At 39.9% G+C, this 20,229-nt stretch overlaps 1 protein-coding gene across 2 annotated transcripts in view; it reads right to left on the minus strand.

Moving 5' to 3' along the window:
- DBF4B (DBF4 zinc finger B) overlaps window positions 1-20,229 on the minus strand; it is a 124,781-nt gene that overhangs the window by 17,849 nt on the left and 86,703 nt on the right. For both annotated transcript variants that reach the window (XM_030221904.1, XM_030221903.1), the window contains exon 10: window positions 5,529-5,658. In XM_030221904.1, the coding sequence (XP_030077764.1) occupies window positions 5,529-5,658 (130 nt within the window). The remainder of the gene's footprint in view (window positions 1-5,528; window positions 5,659-20,229) is intronic.

The following is a 20,229-nucleotide window of genomic DNA, read 5'->3' on the forward strand; positions in this document are numbered from 1 at the left end:
GGAGGGGAGGGCAGAGGAGAGAGAATTGCTGGCCATAGATGGATGGTGGGGAGGGCAGGGGAGACAGGAGAATCGCTGGACATGGCTGGATGGATGGAGGGAAGGGCAGGGGGAGAGAACAGATCGCTGGACATGGAGAGAAGGGGAGGGCAGGGGGAGAGAAAAAAAGATCGCTCGAGAGGAGAGGAGGGCAGGGGAGAGAGAATCGCTGGACATGGATGGAGGGGAGGGCAGGGGGAGAGAACAGATCGCTGGACATGGAGAGGAGAGGAGGGCAGGGGAGAATCGCTGGACATGGATTGATGGAGGGGAGGGCAGGGGGAGAGAAAAGATCGCTGGACATGGATGGATGGAGGGGAGGGCAGGGGGAGAGAAGAGATCGCTGGACATGGATGGATGGAGGGGAGGGCAGGGGGAGAGAAGAGATCGCTGGACATGGAGAGAAGGGGAGGGCAGGGGGAGAGAAAAAAAAAGATCGCTGGAGAGGAGGGGAGGGCAGGGGAGAGAGAATTGCTGGCCATAGATGGATGGTGGGGAGGGCAGGGGAGACAGGAGAATCGCTGGACATGGCTGGATGGATGGAGGGAAGGACAGGGGGAGAGAAGAGATCGCTGGACATGGATGGATGGATGGATAGAGGGGAGGGCAGGGAGAGAGAAGAGATCGCTGGACATGGATGGATGGATGGAGAGAGGGAGGGGAGGGAAGTCAGGAAGGAGATGCACACGGATGGAGTGGAAGGGAAAGAGAAGAAATGCTGGTCATGGATGGAGGGGAGGGAAGACAAGCAACTTACAAATTATCTAGATAAATTTTCTATACTTCACGATTCCCAATCAGGGTTTCGGTCTAACCACAGCACCGAAACAGTATTAGTAACCCTCATGACTAAATTCAAACAAACGATTGCATCTGGTAAGAACATACTACTTTTAAAATTTGACATGTCAAGCGCTTTCGACATGGTTGACCACGGAATCTTACTACACATCCTTGAATACTTCGGAATCGGAGGCAACATCTTCAAGTGGTTCAAAGGATTCCTAACCGCAAGGTCATACCAAGTAACATCTAACTCGATTATTTCAGACGCATGGGTACCTGAATGCGGAGTACCACAAGGATCCCCCCTCTCGCCGACCCTATTTAACTTAATGATGATACCCTTGGCAAAATTACTATCAAATCAAAACCTCAACCCATACATTTATGCAGATGACGTAACAATCTACATCCCATTCAAACAAGACCTAAAAGAAATTTCCAATGACATCAACCAAAGTCTCAAAATTATGCATTCATGGGCGGATGCATTTCAGCTGAAACTCAATGCTGAAAAGACCCAATGCCTAGTACTAACCTCCCAACACAACAAGAAAGAATACTCTGCCATCAACACACCAACTCTAAACCTTCCTATTTCAGAAACCCTAAAAATTCTTGGAGTCACCATTGATTGACACCTAATACTAGAGAACCACGCGAAAAACACAACCAAGAAGATGTTCCACTCAATGTGGAAATTAAAAAGAATAAGACCTTTCTTCCCAAGAAGTGTTTTCCGTAACCTGGTACAATCAATGGTGCTCAGTCACCTAGACTATTGCAACGCACTATATGCCGGCTGCAAATAACAAATAATTAAGAAACTCCAAACAGCGCAGAACACTGCAGCCAGACTCATATTTGGCAAACCAAAATTTGAAAGTGCCAAGCCCTTACGAGAAAAATTACACTGGCTCCCACTTAAGGAACGCATCACGTTCAAGATATGTTCACTAGTTCATAAAATTATCCATGGAGACACACCAGCTTACATGTCTGACCTAATAGACCTACCACCTAGGAATGCCAAAAGATCATCCCGCACATTCCTTGATCTGCACTTCCCCAGTTGCAAAGGAATGAAGTACAAACTAATGCATGCGTCAAACTTCACCTACCTGAGCACAGTTATGGAATGCACTGCCGCGTAGCTTGAAATCGACCCACGAAACAACGAAGTTCCGCATATTACTGAAGACCCATCTCTTTGATAGAGCATATCAAAAAGATCAACCCATGTGAATATGCACAACTCGCCTACATAATTTCAAAATTGTTTCTTAATATCTGCTTGTATACTATTACTTTGTTTCTATCATCATGCTTACCAAGATCATGCAATACCAAATGTCGATATTACTAACATTCTTCCACTACTCACGATGTATTGTAAGCCACTTTGAGCCTGCAAAGAGGTGGGATAAGGTGGGATACAAATGCAACAAATAAATAAATGGAGGGGAGGGGAGGGGAGAAATGCTGGATATGGATGGAGGGGAAATTGCTGAATTTAAGGGCTGGATTGGAACACTTTGAGGGCAGATGTTGAAACTGGAGAAAGGATAGGGACAGGGCTACAGATAGTAGACAGGACGCATAAGGACACAGAAGGATGGTGGACATGGTGAGAGAAAAAATATCAAATGGAAAGAAGACACTGCATAAAACAAAAGCCACTGGGACTAAAGCTAATAGAAAAACTAAATGCTCAGACAGCAAAGGTAGAAAACATTTTTTTATTCAGAATTTATTAATTGGAATATGTCAGCTTTTGCAAATGTGTATCTGTGATATTTTGCATGCAAGTTTCAATTTTTCTAGTATTGCTGCTTGCTGAGTGACTTCTTGAGGTAATTTTCCAGTTCAGTATTTTGCCTTCATATCTGTTGTGTCATGTGTTTTTCATGCGTGATCAAGATGCAGTATTCTGCTAGTGTGTAGTATTTGCAGCCCTTTGTTTTACTAGGTTGTGTACTGGTGTTTTAGAGCCCGATGTAATTATAGTGCTGCCTTTCCACGCATAAGGTTGTAGCTCGTCCTGTCCTTGGAATTAGTGCTGTTATGGTTTGGTAAGGTTCTGAATGTGTTTTTGCACAAGTTTGTGTATAGTGTTTTGCAGTGGAGAGATTGTGAGTTGGCCTTACTGAGGTGGCACCAAAACATCAGAAAGGATGTAGAACCTAAATCACGACACACTACCTCTTGAAGGATTTACATATGATCGTTAATGAAAGAGCTCATTGTGAACACTATCCACCCTAAAAGGGTGTTTTGTGGCTCTACATGACAATTGTGATATTATGATCCCTTGTTTCAAATTGTTGACGGTCTGCATTTTCCGTATGGGTGGTATATTGGTGTATTAGGGTCTGCCCAGTGTAATATTTATGGTACAGTAAGGTTCTGAGTGTGTTTTTGCACAAAGTTGTGCATGTTGTTTTGCAGTTTAGTGATTGTGGTTAGTATATGCTTTGAGCAACCACTTTATTCTTTGACATATGATACATATCTAATATCTAAATTTAATAAAAGGTATTGTGACTTTTATTTTTACTTATTTTTTTTTCTGTGTTGTCAGACAATTATGGATGTAAGCTCAGCCCCTGGCCCCACCCCTAACCCCACCCCCTTTAGCCTCCCCAAACAGTTGGGCCACCGACCGCCTATGAATCCACACACTTAAAATGTAGTTTGTTTATTTGCTGGACTTATAACCCCCACATTCGGAAAGACCATAAAGGGAAGGTACAATAGGTTTAAAAAATACTGAATATATAAGCATCAGAACATTGTGTGCTCCTTGTGCACACCCAATAGCTTACTTTGATTATAAAATTTTTTGCCAATGTGTCATTCCTTTTCACTTTATTCTTCATGTCTTTCTCACTGATTTCAGGTCCTCTTGATTTCATGCCACCTGAACACACTATCCCGTTGTTTGGGGATGCTGGCCTATTAACACTTGCTATATGCTTCATCCTCAGGTAAGTAACATAGTAGATGACAGCAGAAAAAGACCTGCACGGTCCACCTTGTCTGCCCAACAAGATAAACTCACATGTGCCATTTTTTGTGTATACCTTACCTTGATTTGTACCTGTCTTTTTCAGGGCACAGACCGTATAAGTCTGCCCAGCACTATCCCCGCCTCCCACCACCGTCTCTGGAACAATTCCACAGCTAAATTTAGTTCTTGAAGAGATTAAGGTGTGAGTAATACACGTTTACATTTAATATAAGTTCTTAGTTTTTCAAATAAAGTGTGAATATTAGTTTCTGTGGAGGTTTTGGTCCCGGTTGGCAAATGATTGATGTTATGCAGTAGGGGAATAGCTGAGCGCCATAGGAGACCTAATAGCCTGGCCACTGATACAAGTCTGATGTGCTGATACCACATCCTCCAAAAGAGGCTGACAATTTCAGTTTTGGTTTCAGTGCTAAAACCAGCCCAAAATTCACATTCGGCTTTGTTTTAGTTTTGGCCAAAAATGCCTATGCATTTTCAGCTGAAACTGAAAATTTGTTATGTCCCACAACTCTCCTCCTCCTCGCCCATGTCCCCCCCCCCCCCGAACTGAAAGAGCTACCACTTCCTCCCCCTCCCTGACCCACCCATAGGCCCCCTAGGGACTACCGTACCGCCCTGGTGGACTAGTAGCTAGTTGGGGCAGAAGCGATCCCCACTTGCTCCTATCCACGCCATCTCCACAGTCAAAACAGCTGCCATAACTTCCACAGTTGCTCCTACTCATGTCTATTTCAATCTGAAAATGGATGCCATGACCAACAAGAAGAGTGCCACTGGAAGTTGCAGCAGCCATTTTGACTGGGGAGATGGCATGAGCAGGAGCAAGTGGGGATTTCTCTTGCCCCAACAAGCCAGTATGGTAGGCCTGGGGAGGAGAGGCGCATACACGTGGGTCCTTGGGGGTGGGGGTGGTGGAGGCTGAGCCAGTTTTAGCCAAAACCAAGCAGCAAATTTTGGCCACAGATTTGGTTTTGGCCAAAAGCAATAAAAACCTTGGTCGCCCTCTATCCTTCAGCAACAAGTTATAGAGCTTAACTATTCATTGAGTGAAAAAATATTTTCTCCTACTTGTTTTAAAAGTATTACCATGTAACTTTATGATTTGGTCAGACTTTTATAGTGATTGCTCTGACATTCCTAACATATGAAAATGTTTTGGGGTGTTTCTTACTAGCTCTCTAAGATAATGTATGGAGAAGAAGTTATCTGCAGACCACAAAACCCATCTTCCAAGGGCTGTACTGCTGAAGGACACTAGCTCCATTGTGAGCATTCAGTTTTATTGACTTGGCTACAGCAAATAACCTTCTTCCACTTCACTTCAAGCTTTCAAATTAACATAGGACTAATAATAATAATAATAATAAAGTACCCTTCCTGTGCATGCCAGGTTCCAGGGGTACTGCTAATAAACACCTAAAATACAAGGACACACTGGTTTATGTACCAGTAATCCTTACAAATCTGTAGCAACAACAGTTACATCTGACTTTCAAGAATCACAAACTGATCTGGCTTTCAACATTAAAATATAAAATTTCGATTATGAGCATTTTGGATAGCCTAAAGACCAGATCTGTCTGTGGTTCTTTGAGACTAGAAATGCCTCTCACCCTGATCTGAAATAATATAAAATCCATTCCAGGAGAGAAATTTAGCCAGCAGTTCTCCTCACCACGTCCAGTTCCTGAAAGGTTTGCCGGCAGCATTCACAGAACCCCTTTTTCCTCTTTAGTGCAGTGGGTGCCTGTTTGCGATTCCTCTCCTCTCCTCTTTCACCATGGGTGGCATAGCCCACTGGGTCTCTGGAGAAGAAAAAAAATGGTCAACAGAAGAATTAAAATGTCCCACCTGACCTAAAATTCATTATACCAGGTCTTTCCTCCTCCTCTTCTTGGCCGTTTCTCTTTTCGCCACCCTCCCCATCCTTTTCTTCTCCTTCCCCCCTCCCCTTTGCTGTTAGTTAGTTTGGCATAGCTTCATTTATGCTGTTAATATATTTTCTGCCTTTTTTTTTTCCCCAGGATACTTTTAGAGTTATCCATATGCACAGATTTGCACAGTATTAACTGTCATCATCTGACAAAGATGATCTCAGGTGTTAATATCTTAAAGTAAATGAATCTGAAGCTCATGCTGTGTTCTCTATGCAGTATCCTAATATATAACACATATTAAAACTTAAACTACTTAGCAAGTAGACAGGATATGTATACCCTGGAGGAAAGGAGAAACAGGGGCAAATGATACAGGTGTTCAGATATTTGAAAGGTATTAATCTGCAAACATACCTTACTTGGAGACAGGAAGCCAGTAGAACTAGAGGACATGAATTGAGGTTGAAGGGGGACAGACTGAGGAAAAATGTCAGTAAGTATTTTTTCATGTAGAGGGTTGTAGATACTTAGAATGCCCTCCCACGGGAGGTGGTGGAGATGAAAAAGGAAACGGAATTAAAAAATGCGTGAGATAAAACACAAATCCTGTTTAGAAGGAATGAATCCACAGAAGCTTAGCGGAGATTGGGTGGCAACACCGGTAATTGGGAAGCAAAGCCAGTGCTGGGCAGACTTCCACGGTCAGTGCCCAGAAAATGGCAAGGACAAATCAAGGTCAGGTATACATATAAAGTATCACAAACAATGAGTTTATCTTGTTGGGCAGACTGGATGGACCGTAGAGGTCTTTATCTGCCGTCATCTACTACAAGTATGTTACTATGTAGATAGGGGCTGGAAGTTGCAGAAGAAGCAAAAATATCTTTAAGAACTGACTGGGTGGATAGTAGTTGAGAGAATACTCCCACACAGAAATAAATATATCTTTAGTTCTGTTTTATGGGTTTTTTTTATTTTTTATGTATAAGAATACACAGTTCAATACTATCTATATAGCATATGTTTTGTGATGCCAATATATTACAGAGTGGTATCTCATAATCCATAGCAGTAATTGTTTTGTCATTCTTCTGAGCCTTTTTGGTTACCTATAAGAATAGCCATACAGGGTCAGACTAATGATCCATCTAGCCCAGTATCCTGCTTCCAGCAGTTGCCAATCTAGGTCACAAGTAACTGGCAGAAACCCAAATAGCAGTAACATTCCATGCTACCAATCCCAGGGCAAGCAGTGGCTTCCGCAATGTCTATCTCAATCGTGGACTATGGACTTTTCCTCCAGGAACTTGTCCAAACCTACTGGTTTTGTGATGTCATCACTGCAGGGGTGAGCTTACCTCTAGTTGTTTGTGGCAGGTAGTTACTTATAAATTAACAGTGATTTGGTGGTGAAGGATTTCTTTAGAGTATATGGTTTGATGATCTCTTTAAAAGTACGTAAATTTCTTTATCTTTCTTGAAGCTATATCTTTATTGTACCTATTATTTGGTTTATTGATATAGGCACTAGTGTATTTCACTAACAAAAACTGCAGTGTATGGTTTTTAGAGAGGACAATTCCATCTACCTGTTTTGAAGTGCACCCTTTAGGTATTTCTGGTTTGCAGAAATTTTAGTACTGTAGTTTTAACCAAAGTTCTTTATTAACATTTTTTCAATTATTTTACATAAATTATATTGAAGTTATAATTTGGTGATATATGATTTGACAAATGCATTTTACATATTAGGTTACATAACTCTACACAAGAATGTTTTGGGGTTTTTTTTTTGCATTTCTTTAAAGAACTATTTTGGTGGTTCATGAAGTATCATGTGAGTTTTATCTTGACTTTGATTTGGCTATGTATTATGGATTTCTTAACTCTTTTTATAAACTCAATAGAAAAGCAGGGAAATGCAAACTGAAATAATACTATAAATCCAAAACGTTTGCACACTTAGTTTGCGGATGTCTCCACAAAATATATTCAAAATATCAAATGGAACCTCAAATCTCCTGATAGGGAGAATATCAATATAGAAATACCACTATCACTTTAGGAGTCCATTTTTATCATCGGTTCTGTAAGGGACCAAAGAGGAGGAAAACTAATCACACGCAAAAAAACTCACTCTAAGTGAGAAAAGCGAGTGATTTAAAAAACCTCCTCCTGTTCCTTACGCAAACTAATGTGGAGCTCACCAATCACCAAAGAAATGAAATCAGGGTCACCCATGTGGACTCTTCAAGGCGCATCCCCCAAAGACGAACACACAAAATGCTTATACCTCCTACCCACAACCCTCCCAGATTCAACCCATCCCCCCTACCCTCCTCCCCAGTCTGGAAGCTCCAGTCAAACCACATTACATATTCAACAAATAACTACGGGCTTTAGGAGAAAGACCCTCCCAAATGGGGAGCCAAATTTGCTGAAAAGTAGGCAGTCCTCTCTTCACAGCTAATTGCTCCATTTTCAAGAGATGATATAGTTCAATTCTCCAATCCGTCAAAGGAGGATGCTGGGGCTGCCTCCCAATTCCTCAGAATACATTTATGAGCTAAAATACAAGCTGTCTTCAATAATTAGTTTTCTCCTTTTCCCAATCCCAGATTTACCAAATTAGAAAACAATTGTATGTCAGCCCTCAGTGCTATACGTTGATGCAACACAAAATATAAATAGTCCATTGTGTGGTGCCAAAAAAAGCAAATAACCTCACAAGTCCAAAACATATGAGTAAGGGTGACTGGGCTGGTAAAACATCTGGCTTCAGCCATCATGCCATCTCCGGTTCTCAATCCCCAGTCAGCTTTTTCCTACTCGCTCACTTATGGCTCCCTGCACCGCTGTCCTTCTTCAATTTTTGGGCCGCCAGCAGCGTCAGTAAGAAAAGTAAGCATACTGCCATTCCTGCAGCCAGTCGGCAGCGATTCACCTCTCTACTGCAACTTCCTATTTGACGCTAAGCAGGAAGTTGCAGTAGAGAGGGCAAGACTTGACAGGAGGAAGGTCAAGGAGTTGGCCTGTGCGAATCGCCGAAGCTGCCGGCTGACTGCAGGAAAGTGGAAGTGGCGACACCTGTGGGAAGGAGAGGTTTTTTTTTTTTTAACCACGGGAACAAGACTTTTTACTTTCTGTGGGAATTTTTTTTCAGTGTTGCTGTTACTGAGGATTTACCACGGTATATCCACTGTAACAGTAAGTATGTCATTCTGTACTTCAAGCAGACCCTTTGAAAGTTAATGCAGTAATCAGATTGCCGTATTCTACCTTCCTCATAGTACCTTAATTAACACCTAATTCAGATCAGTAGCACTGCTACCTCTCCTCCAGGCAAAGTTCCTTTTAAGACAAAGTTTGAGCCCAGGCCAGGTTTACAGGATATCCACAAAGAATATGCATGAGAAAGATTCATTCATGAGTGAGAGAGTAAGAGTGAGAGTGAGAGATCTCCCATAGAACCCGTATTGAATAAGGCAATTCCAGGTTACTCTAACACGCGATCTGCATTAATGTGTTGCTGTTTCAGCACTGCCAGAATGTTTCTTGTGGCAACATGGAAACACCCTTGAGCACCCTCTGGCTGGAGGTTTGCAGGAAATCATTGCCAAAAGTGGACTATGATTTGGAGACCTTTAAACTTCTGACCACCTATAGTATTTTCTTGGTGTTAAAAGGGTACTTGTATTATGGAGACTTTTAAGGTACCTCTTTTCTCCCTTATAGGGTTATATTTATGTTTCCCCCTTTTTCTTTTGTTTTCCTTTTTGTTACTGAAAATGTTAAAGGAAAAGAAGTTTTTCTTAGCTATGAAATTTGTAATGGACCAACTCTATAACATTTCTATGATGATAGGTTACAATGAGGCATATTTTCAAAGCACTTTGGGAGGCTAAGTTCCATAGATTTCTATGGAACTTTGGGAGGCTAAGTGCTTTGAAAATATACCTCAATGTTACATAATATTGGTTGCAAGTCTTCAAGTTGTCTCTTTACTGTACCTCTTGAAATTAAAAAAAAAAAAAAAAAAGGTCTTTTTAAGAGGACTGTATGGGGATTATCAGGGTGGGAGTTTGGGTGCTTGGATCACACCTACCTTTTTTGGTATATAACATCAATTCACACAATAAAAAAAACTGTACAGAGTATGAAAATCAGAAACTATCAAATTGTCCAACAATACTCTGATAATTAATTGCAAATCAAGCACTAATTTCAAATATTAATATTTATTTAAAAAATAGCCTCAAAGGCCCAGGGTACCTTTAGAATAGGACACCAACTGTAATGGCTAACATCATAGGCTCCTCCTCCGTCCGAAAAACCAACTACAGAGTAAAAAACTTCCAAAAGAAAACTTTAATAACGGAAGAAACAGTCTGTAGTGAAAAAAAACGGAAGAAGGGGTAATAACTATGTATGATTTGAGTGCTTAGAAAAGCAATATTATGTTCAAATTCAAAGACTGAAAAATCTCTCTATATAGTAGGATATTGAAAGTATCACAGAACTTAAAATATCATTTGTTTTCACTTCCATTTGTAGATGAAACTTTACATGTTCAGCTTTTCTATCTCATATTAGCTGTATATGCTGAAAGCAATCATGACTCAAAAGTTGATGTATTTCCATCTGCACGGATAGTACTAAACTATATATTGTACTTAGCTTAAGATGGAGATAAATTTCAAGTCCTTCAGGCATTGCCAATGTTGCTTCCGTTAGTGAAAAAAACGAGTATGTCCTGGTCTCAAATCCTGTAGATCCCCTAGCTGGCTCTCTATTTAATTTAACATACAATATTTCTCTTCTCTTGATAGTAAAGGGACGCGCCTGTTTCACTGCTTCCTCAGGAGAAAATCAAAATAGCAGATGCTTTCAATCCTGGTGAACAAATGATTCAAAATGGCGATCATTTAAATAGGACGCCTTCAGGGATTACTCCTCCCTAATATGGCGTCATCACAACTGTAACATCCAATGAGCGATCAGAATTGTACTAGAATTGAACCTAGGGGTAGTACCTCTCCATTGTGACGTCATCATGCCTGATATCCAATCAATTGACAGTAACAGTTCTCAATAGAACGCTTCCCATTCTAGTGGCCCATTTAAACCTTTCGGAATGACTGTCTGAAGATAATAGATTCATCTTTGTTCCTTCTGATGTAAGACCCAGGAAATATCTCCTCGTCTACCATTTTCTTTAAGATGTTCTATAATCATACAGGGTAGTTGACTAAATGTATAGCCATTATTGACACAATGTTTAACTAGAGGCATATAAAATTTCTCTGATTGGATTGCATGCTTATGACCTGATAATCTAGTCTTGAACATCCGTTTAATTTGCCCAATGTATCTCTTTTATCACATGGACAAGTGATCATATAAATCACAGCTTTTGAAGTACAATCAGAACGATTTTTTACATAAATCCATTTATTTTTTATGGAGTCCCAAAATGTGTTTGTTTCTTCCATGACATCACACATAATACATTTACCACATTTCACATGCCCCGTTTGAATATCACTTTTGTTGCTCCAAAAATCAGAGCGGCATAAAACAGCCAGATTGGCTCGTCTCGAGTAGGACACCATGCATTTCTTAGTTGAAAAGACTTGATGAGCTGATAATATATTCCAGTGTTTGTAAATGATTTTAGCGATTTGTGGGGACAACGTAGTATACTGCATGATGCATGGAATATTTTGCTTCATCCCTTGTGGTGGTGGTTGTTTAGATTCCAACAGATGTCCTCGATGATTGAACGCTCGTTTATAAGCATGTTTAACAATCTTTTTAGGATAACCTCTATCATGTAATTTATTTATTAACAAATCAGCTGTTTTTTATATTTTTGAGACGAATCACATATGCATCTATAGCGGAAAAATTGCGCAAACGGAAGATTAGTTCTAGTATGAAGTAGATGCATACTATCATGCTAGAAGAGAGTTACGGTCTGTAGATTTAACAAAAACATCTGACTAATTTGCGTTGGACTTTTGTAATTTTTACATCCAGAAAATTAATTTCTGTTTGATGTACCTGATGTTGAAATTTAATAGTAGGATGACATGCATTTAAATCCAAGACGAATTGTTGTAACATCTCCTCACTTGCTTCCCAGATGACAAAAATATTGTTAATAAAATGCCACCAGCATGCTGTATGTTGAAATAAGGGCAGTTTGTAGATGCGTTCTTCTAAGTTAGCCATAAATAAATTTGCTACCGCCGGCGCAAAAGCAGTTCCCATGGCTATCCCCGAAAGTTGTAAATAAAGCTCATCATTAAACACAAAATAATTGTTAGAGAGGTAGCTGTAATAATCGAAGCAAAAAATAGGTTGGAACAGTAACAGGTTTAGGGTGCCTTTCCAAAACTTCTAGTGCTTCTTGTTGGGGGATAGCAGTATATAATGACTGTACATCTAACGTAACTAATAATCCCTTAATTTGTTTAGATGATAATTCATCTATTTTCTTCAAAATGTGTGTGGTACCTTTAATATAAGAAGTGATGGTTGGGACTAACGGTGACAAAAAGCCATCCACATATTTACATGTTCTTTCCAAAAGAGAATCACGAGCAGACACAATGAGTCTGCCTGGAAGTTGAATCAAAGTTTTGTGTATCTTTGGAAGTAGATAGAATATGGGTATTTTTGCATTCTTATAATTCAAATAAGACATTTCAATTTTAGTTAGAAATTACAATGGCCTCACAGATAGTCACAATCCAAATACATTGAAAGTGCTGTTGTGGAATGTGAGAGGTTTCTCTTTCCCCATAAAGAGGAGGAAGATTTTGCATGCGTTGTATAGGAGACGTACAGTTATAGTGATGCTTTGGGAGACACATTTGGGGATGGCAGAGCATAGAAAGCTTCAAAACCGGGTTAAGAATATATTGAATCTATTGCTGTGGCTAAAAAGGTAGAAGTTATCATTTTATTTCCTTTATTTGATATATTGCTGATCACCATATAACAGCTAGGCAGTTAACAATAAAAGCTCAAGATGAGCAGTAGGTAAGAAAAAGAGATGAAAATAAAAGGGGGGCTATTGAAAATCATGTGTGTAAACCTGCATCAAAGAAGGAAAAAGCCAAGCTTTCAAAAGTTTCTTGAAAGTCAGGTGTGAAAATTCAGATTTAAGATGAAGAGGTAGAGTGTTCCAAGGTTTAGGCCCAGCATAAGCAAAACCATGGCTCGAGTAGTATCGAGCATTAAAATGGAGGGAGGAGGAAGGTAAAGGACAGCTTGTTGGATGAAACGCAGGGATTGAGGGAAGATAAAGGGAATGAGTAGATTGGATATATATTCTGGAGCAGATGGGAGAAGGCCTTTATGAACCAGGAGGAGTAGTCTGTAATTAATATGGAAAGAAAGAGGTAGCTAATGTTCTTGTTTGAGTAACGGAGTTACATGATTAAATCTGTGAGCATCAGATAGAAGTTTAACGGCAGTAGACTGCAGAAGTTGCAGGCACTTTAATGAAGGTAAAGGTAATCCCCAAAACAGCGCATTACATTAATACAAGTGAGTGATAACGAGAGAAAGAAGACGTGTGTGAATACAAGAGACAGGAAGATAGACCCTAACCAAGTGGATCTGTTGCAAAGCAAAAAAGGAAGATTGAATAAAGTTTATTAAAATGATGTTTAAATGTAAGCTTAGGGTCAAAGATAACTCCCAGGCTGCGTAATTTATCAGTATAGGTCATGAGTTCTCAACTCTAGCTAGTCAGGTCTTCAGGATACTCAATAAATATTCATGAGATAAATTTACATACAAGGGAGGTAGGGCATGCAAATATATTGCATGAATATTCATTGTGTGTATCCTGAAAACCTGACTGACAAGGTGTGTCCCAAGGACTGGGTTGGGAACCCCTGGTATAGGTCATGGTATGACCTTGAACAACGGGGGCATAGGAACAGCACAATAGGGATTAGGGAAATACACGGTTTCAGATTTGGAGACATTAAGAGAAAGTCTGCTGTTTGCTCAAGCTAGGAGTTGAGAAGGGAGGAATCCACCATGTCTGAAGTGTAGGAGTAAAGAATTTGAAGATTGTTAGCATAGCAATACAGCTACAACCACAAGACTGAATCAAAGGCAAAATGAAGAGATTAAACAAAGTTGGGGCTAAAATGGAACCTTGAGGCATGCTTAGAGTTTAAGGATATTTAACAGAACGAAGATGATAAAGGGAAAGAAAGGGAAAGGGGATGGGACTTGATATACCACCTTTCTGTGGTTACAATCAAAGCGGTTTTATATTATACACAGGTACTTTTTTTTTTGTACCTGGGGCAATGGAGGGTTAAGTGACTTCCCAGAGTCACAAGGAGCTGCAGTGGGAATTGAACCCAGTTCCCCAGGTTATAAGGCTGCTGCACTAATCACTAGGCTACTCCTTCACTCCTCCAACTCAACTGAAAAGAGTTAAAAACAGCATCGACTTAAGTATGAAATAAACCAAGATAGAACTGTGCCGGAGATGCCCATTTATTTATTTGCTGCATTTGTATCCCACATTTTCCCACCTATTTGCAGGCTCAATGTGGCTTACAGTATGTTGCAAAGGCATTATCATAAACAGTGTAAGAGGTTTGGCCTAAATTTACATATTACTGTGTAAGAAATTAGGTAAATAGGGTCAGTAGAATGATATATAGTTATAGGACCTTGTTACTGAGGGCACTCTGGACCTGTTCACCAAAGTGGTGTCTTATAGTTGAACTTCAGCTTCATCAGGTACTTCAGGTTGACCTGAGCAACATCATAGACAATATATTCATTATAAAGCAGACTTGCATTGCTGATGCCTGTATCAACTCCTTTTCCTAAAGGAACTTCCACACCATTGAGGGTAACGCTAATCTTCATTAAAAGATGAACGGTGTAGAAGTAAAATTATTTCACAAAGGGCTAGTGCTGTGTAGGGGTATTTACCTGCGATCTCACCTTTGTTGTTCTTGGCCTATACAAGCCTGAACCATTCTTATAACAAAATGGATTCTGCAGCCTATATGACCTGAATTCATCTGTAACACAGAATCCAGCTTTCTTGCAAAGGAAAATTACTGCTGAGCATTGCAAGGCTTTCTTCAGCCAAGGACATATTCTTTGTTGCAAACTTGCCTGCTATCTCCTGGGAAGCTTGAAGGAGAAAAACACCCATGGCTCCCAAAAGTATGGAAAAGTAAATGGAGATTGCATGCCATCCATAACAAAGGCTTCTTATGAATCTGGCTGATCTTCATGATGGCACCGCCTACGATTGGTCCACAAGTATTATCTGACATTCAGAGATACTAAAGGTTTGGACTGAAGAAAGTTCAGTTAGAGAGGTGAAATAACTGTGTATTTTAACTTTCTGGGGGGTCAATGTCATAATTTCAGAGAGCCGGTCTCAAGGAATTTGCCTATTGACCACAATTGCAACCTCCTCTCGTGGCGGCAGCAAAGTGTCATGGTCTTATTGTGACTTCACCCCAACCCCAGCGTTTATAAACATCTACAGCTCATGATCGTGAAAGTATATAAAAACTTTGCTGTTCTTATCATTATCATTCCAGAAATGTATTAAGTTTGATTTTTGTACAGGTGATTGGGTGATGTCCGTGTGTACAGTTGCCACTTGTGCTGCTGGAAGAAGGTTTTTGAAACAGATTGCTAGTCTTGCAGAAATCTATCAAACATTCTCCAGCTTTAATCCTGTTGTTGAGCCCATATTTTTTTAACCACTTGGCCACCTTCCCTGCTTTTGAATTCAAGTTGCCCATGACCATCATATAACTGATCAACTCTGTCCTCTTCTGCATCTGCTGGTGGTATGCATATACCCAAATAGTTGTACAGATGAGCAATCCCCATAGATGAACAAAAATTAAGAATTAATTGGCTGCTTTATATTGCATCATTGTTCTTGCAAGGTACTTATTAATTATGAATGCAGCATCCTTTCTTCTGTGCTTTTCATTTCTGTAGTAGTATATCATGTGATCATCAGACTCAAAATACCTGATGCAAGTCCATTTCTGTTCACCGACACCTAACAGATCAAGCTATGTGTGCTCCGTGTCATTCCTGACCACATCCAGCTTTCCTTGGTTCAATCTTTGTATGTTAAATGCATTAAAAAAATACGTGTATGATTTATTTTCATCCTGCTGCTTATTAATTTAGTGACGTGCTTTCTTGTAGTATTTAAAAGGTTACGTAGCCGTCCCCTATTTAACCTTTCTCCTCCACTCCTAGTTTTATAAAACTTTTGCATTATCCCTCTGACATCTCTTACAAGTGGACGAGCCCAAACCTGTTTAACTTTTCATTATAAGGAAAATTTTCCATCCTTTTTTCATTTTTGTCACTCTTCTCTGAACCTTATCTCTTTTAGCTATATTCTTTTTGAGTGGGTAACTAGAACTGCATCCAGTACTCTATGTGCAGTCACCATGGACGTATACAAAGATGTCATCTGTTCTCTTTTTCTTGAGTAGTGACTCTTAACATAAAACCCAGCAGTGTACCTGTAGTTGGAAATTATTTTTCCCCATGTGTATCACTTTGCACTTGTCCACATTAAATTTCACCTGTCATTTATAAAGAAATAAATAAAAATAATAATCGGTCAACATCTCCCATTTACTTCAATTCACCAGGCAACAGCTAAGTGGCAAGCATTGCCTTTACCTTTGAGTGGGAAAATTAGGTATTTCTTGTATGACATTTCCAAAGTGGTTATATATACTGCAAGATAGCTCCATTTGGAAAGAGAAAGGAGATGGGATTGGGATTTGATATACTGCCTTTCTGGTACTTATTTTGTAACCTGGGGCAATGGAGGCTTAAGTGACTTGCCCAGAGTCACAAGGAGCTGTAGTGGGAATCGAATCCAGTTCCCCAGGTTGTCAGGCTACTGCACTAACCGTTAGGCCACTCCTCCACTCATTTGGGTATGTAGCAAAGACACTGCAAGCTTTGAGAGAAGGAAAGTTAAAAAAAAAAAACTAAGCTAGAAATTGAGAAGTTAAACAGAAAATTGGAGTCAGGAATGTTTGGGCCTTCCAAATATGAGGCTCTATAATTTGGCATGCTTACTTAAGACACCTTACGAATCAGGTCAGATTGTACTCCTCTCACTCTGGAAAAGGACTTCTTTGCTCTGTTGCATATCAACTATCTTTTGCAGGCCCATGCAGATTGATTTCCCTCCCAGTTTAAGAAAAGTACCCTTCTACAGCCACAGAGAAGCTTGGCATCAGCTATTATTGGTTTGACATCTTAACCATTCGTCTACAAATTTTTTTACCCTTAAGACGTGATCTGGATTTTTCTCAAGGTATCACAGGCAAAGTCTTTAGATGCTGGGTAACTAGTGGGTTTAATCTAGATGGGCATTTTCCGCAGGAAGATGGGAGGGTAATATCTTTTCAGGTGCTCTCACAACATCCTGCAATAAGATGCGCAATTTTGAATATATGCAATTAACTATAGCTCTGTTTTGAAGAAGGGTTCTTTTTCTGTAGGGATGTATGATAAATTGAAGAAATTTTTTGAAGCAGAGGAAGTGACATCACTAGACTGATGGCAGCCTGATTCTTTTCCTCTTACCCGCTCTTCAGCAAATCCCTTCTCATTGGCGTGTTTTTAGCGCGGAATCATCGGTAAATAGCTTGGTGTTGAAACACGAAGGTGGCAATTATGAGTAGAGTCGTTTCGGGCGCTGGGAAAGTGGTGAAGACACGAAAAAAAGATCCCAGCCAAGAAGGCAGGTCGCCATGTGGTCCCGAATCCGCTGCTTGAATCAGATTTGGATTCTGCTCTTTCTGGGGCGGACTCGGTAGACTGCTCAAAGAAAATGCTGAGTCATTTTGATGAAATAAAGGAGGAAATTAAGGCGTCGAGAGTGGACATCGTGGAATGTATAGATCAGTTGAGTGTGGACATGCGAGATTTGGGAGGTCGGGTGGCGGAGCTGGAAGTGAAAGTAGACAAGCATGCTGATGCAATGGGTGCTTCACAAGCTAAGATTACTAAACTGTTTGTGATCATCATGAAGATTTGCTACATAAACTTGATGATTTGGAAAACAGAGGCCGATGCAAGAATTTGTGTTTTCGGGGAGTCCCGGAGGGAGGTGAAATGGAGGATGTTCTGACTGTTGTTAAACTACTATACACCCAACTCTTGAGTACGGAGGCTGAGGTGGAAGCCCTGCAGTTTGAAAGAGTGCACAGAGCGTTGGGGAGGCCTAGAGATTCGGCACCTAGAGATATTGTGGTGTGCTTTTTGCGTTATATTTATCACATTTGTATCCCACATTTTCCCACTGATTGCAGGCTCAAAGTGGCTTACAATAATACTATAATAAAGTTGCAATGCAAATAAGTACAGTTTTGCAAATTAACAAGGTAGGAATAACAATTGAACAACAATAGTTAAGATAGAATTAACAATTAATCAATAATAAAATGAGGAAGATAATAACGTGTAATTAGTGTCCATTGGATCATATGACGGTAAGATATAATTCTGATTAAGTTGAACCTGGGGAATACGCCTTTTTAAACAATACTGATTTCAATAATTTCCTAAAGTTTAGGTAGTTCTGGGTAGATTTTACTGGTTTGGGTAGGGCATGCCACAGTTGAGTGCCAATGTAAGTGAAATTTGAGGCATAAATTGATTTATATTTTAAGCCATTACAGTCTGGATAGTGTAAGTTCAAATATGATCGTGAGGTACTGGATCTGTTTCTGGGTGGTAAGTCAACCAGTTCAAGCATATATTCAGGTACCTCACTGTAGATTATCCTGTGAATTAATGTACATATTTTGAAAGCTACTCATTCTTTTATAGGGAGCCAGTGCAGAATTTCTCTGATTAGCTTTGCAGATTCGAATTTAGGTTTTCCAAATATCAGTCTTGCCGCAGTATTTTGAGCCGTTTGTAATTCCTTGAGTAGATGTTCTTTGCATCCTGCATATATAGTGTTGCAGTAATCCGTCTGGCTTAGGACCATGGATTGTATCAAATTACAGAAGACTTCACGGGGAAAAAAATGGTTTTATTCGTTTGAGTCTCCACATTGAATAAAACATTTTCTTTGTGGTGTTGGTTACTTGAGTCTTCAGTGTTAGATATCTATCAATTGTGATCCCTAAAAGTTTCAGACTATCCGAGATTAGCAATGAAAGGTTGGGGGTATTTAAAGTGGTAGGATTATATTTGTTATATTGAGATGATAAAATGAGACAGTGGGTCTTTTTGGCGTTTAATTTCAGATGAAAAGAATTTGCCCATTTTTCCATTGTGGTCAGTCCAAGATTAATTTGATTGGTAATTCCATCCAAGTTCTTACTGAAAGGTATATAGATTGTTACATCGTCTGCGTAAATAAAAGGATTTAAGCCTAATCTGGATAGTGCATTGGCTAATGGGGCCATCATTATCTTAAACAGTATGGGGGACAGTGGTGATCCTTGAGGGACTCCACAAACTGCATTCCATGAAGAAGATAAAGTTGAATTTACTTTCACACGGTAGGATCTAAATGAGAGAAAATCCTTAAACCATTCAAGTACAGATCCACCAATACCGAAGTAGTCCAAAAGATGCACCAAGATGTTATGATCAATCATGTCAAATTGTAAAAGGAGTATGCTCTTTCCAGCAGCAATTTGTTGTTTAAATTTGGATATAAGGGTAACCAATACCGTTTCAGTACTATATAAGGAGCAAAAACCGGATTGAGAGTCATGTATGATAGAATGTTTGTCCAAGTATTCCACAAGTTGTTTGGTACCATGCTTTGGGCGATAATTATATATATATATATATATATATATATATATATATATATATATATATATATATATATATATATATATATAGAGAGAGAGAGAGAGAGAGATAGAGAGAGAGAGAGAGAGAGAGAGAGAGAGAGAGAATTGATTTTGTGTAAAGCTCACTAGCGTACTCAATCGAAATTCAACGAAGCAACGATGTATGTCTATCAGGATCTTTCGACGTACACTTTACAGCAGCGGAGACAGATGAAGCCTGCTTTGGATCTATTATCGGCGGCACGTGTTAGCTACAGATGGACATTTCCCTTTGCCTTGTCTTTTACAGTGGCGGGCAGGTTTCATCGGGTTCGCCAGCTGGGTGAGGCATGGAAGATTTTGCACGCAGAGGGTTTGGCTCTTTCCGCGCATCTTCCGACTGTGATGGCGCCTGAAACTTGGGAGAAGTTGCAGTATTGGCAGAGGGTCAAGTCAGTTCATAAGAAGAAGCAGCGTGCGGCTACATCGGGGGAGACGAATCCACCGTGAAGAACCAGTTTGTGGCTGGAGGAGCTCTGTGGCTGTAGATGTGATGATCTAAGAACATTTGGTTGATATTGACTGGCTCTGTATACTGCTTAGCACATTTGTTTACTGTTACTGTTTTCTTTGATTTATAATGGGG

Source organism: Microcaecilia unicolor, chromosome 12, assembly GCF_901765095.1.
Source record: "Microcaecilia unicolor chromosome 12, aMicUni1.1, whole genome shotgun sequence".
Classification (NCBI taxonomy): domain Eukaryota; kingdom Metazoa; phylum Chordata; class Amphibia; order Gymnophiona; family Siphonopidae; genus Microcaecilia; species Microcaecilia unicolor.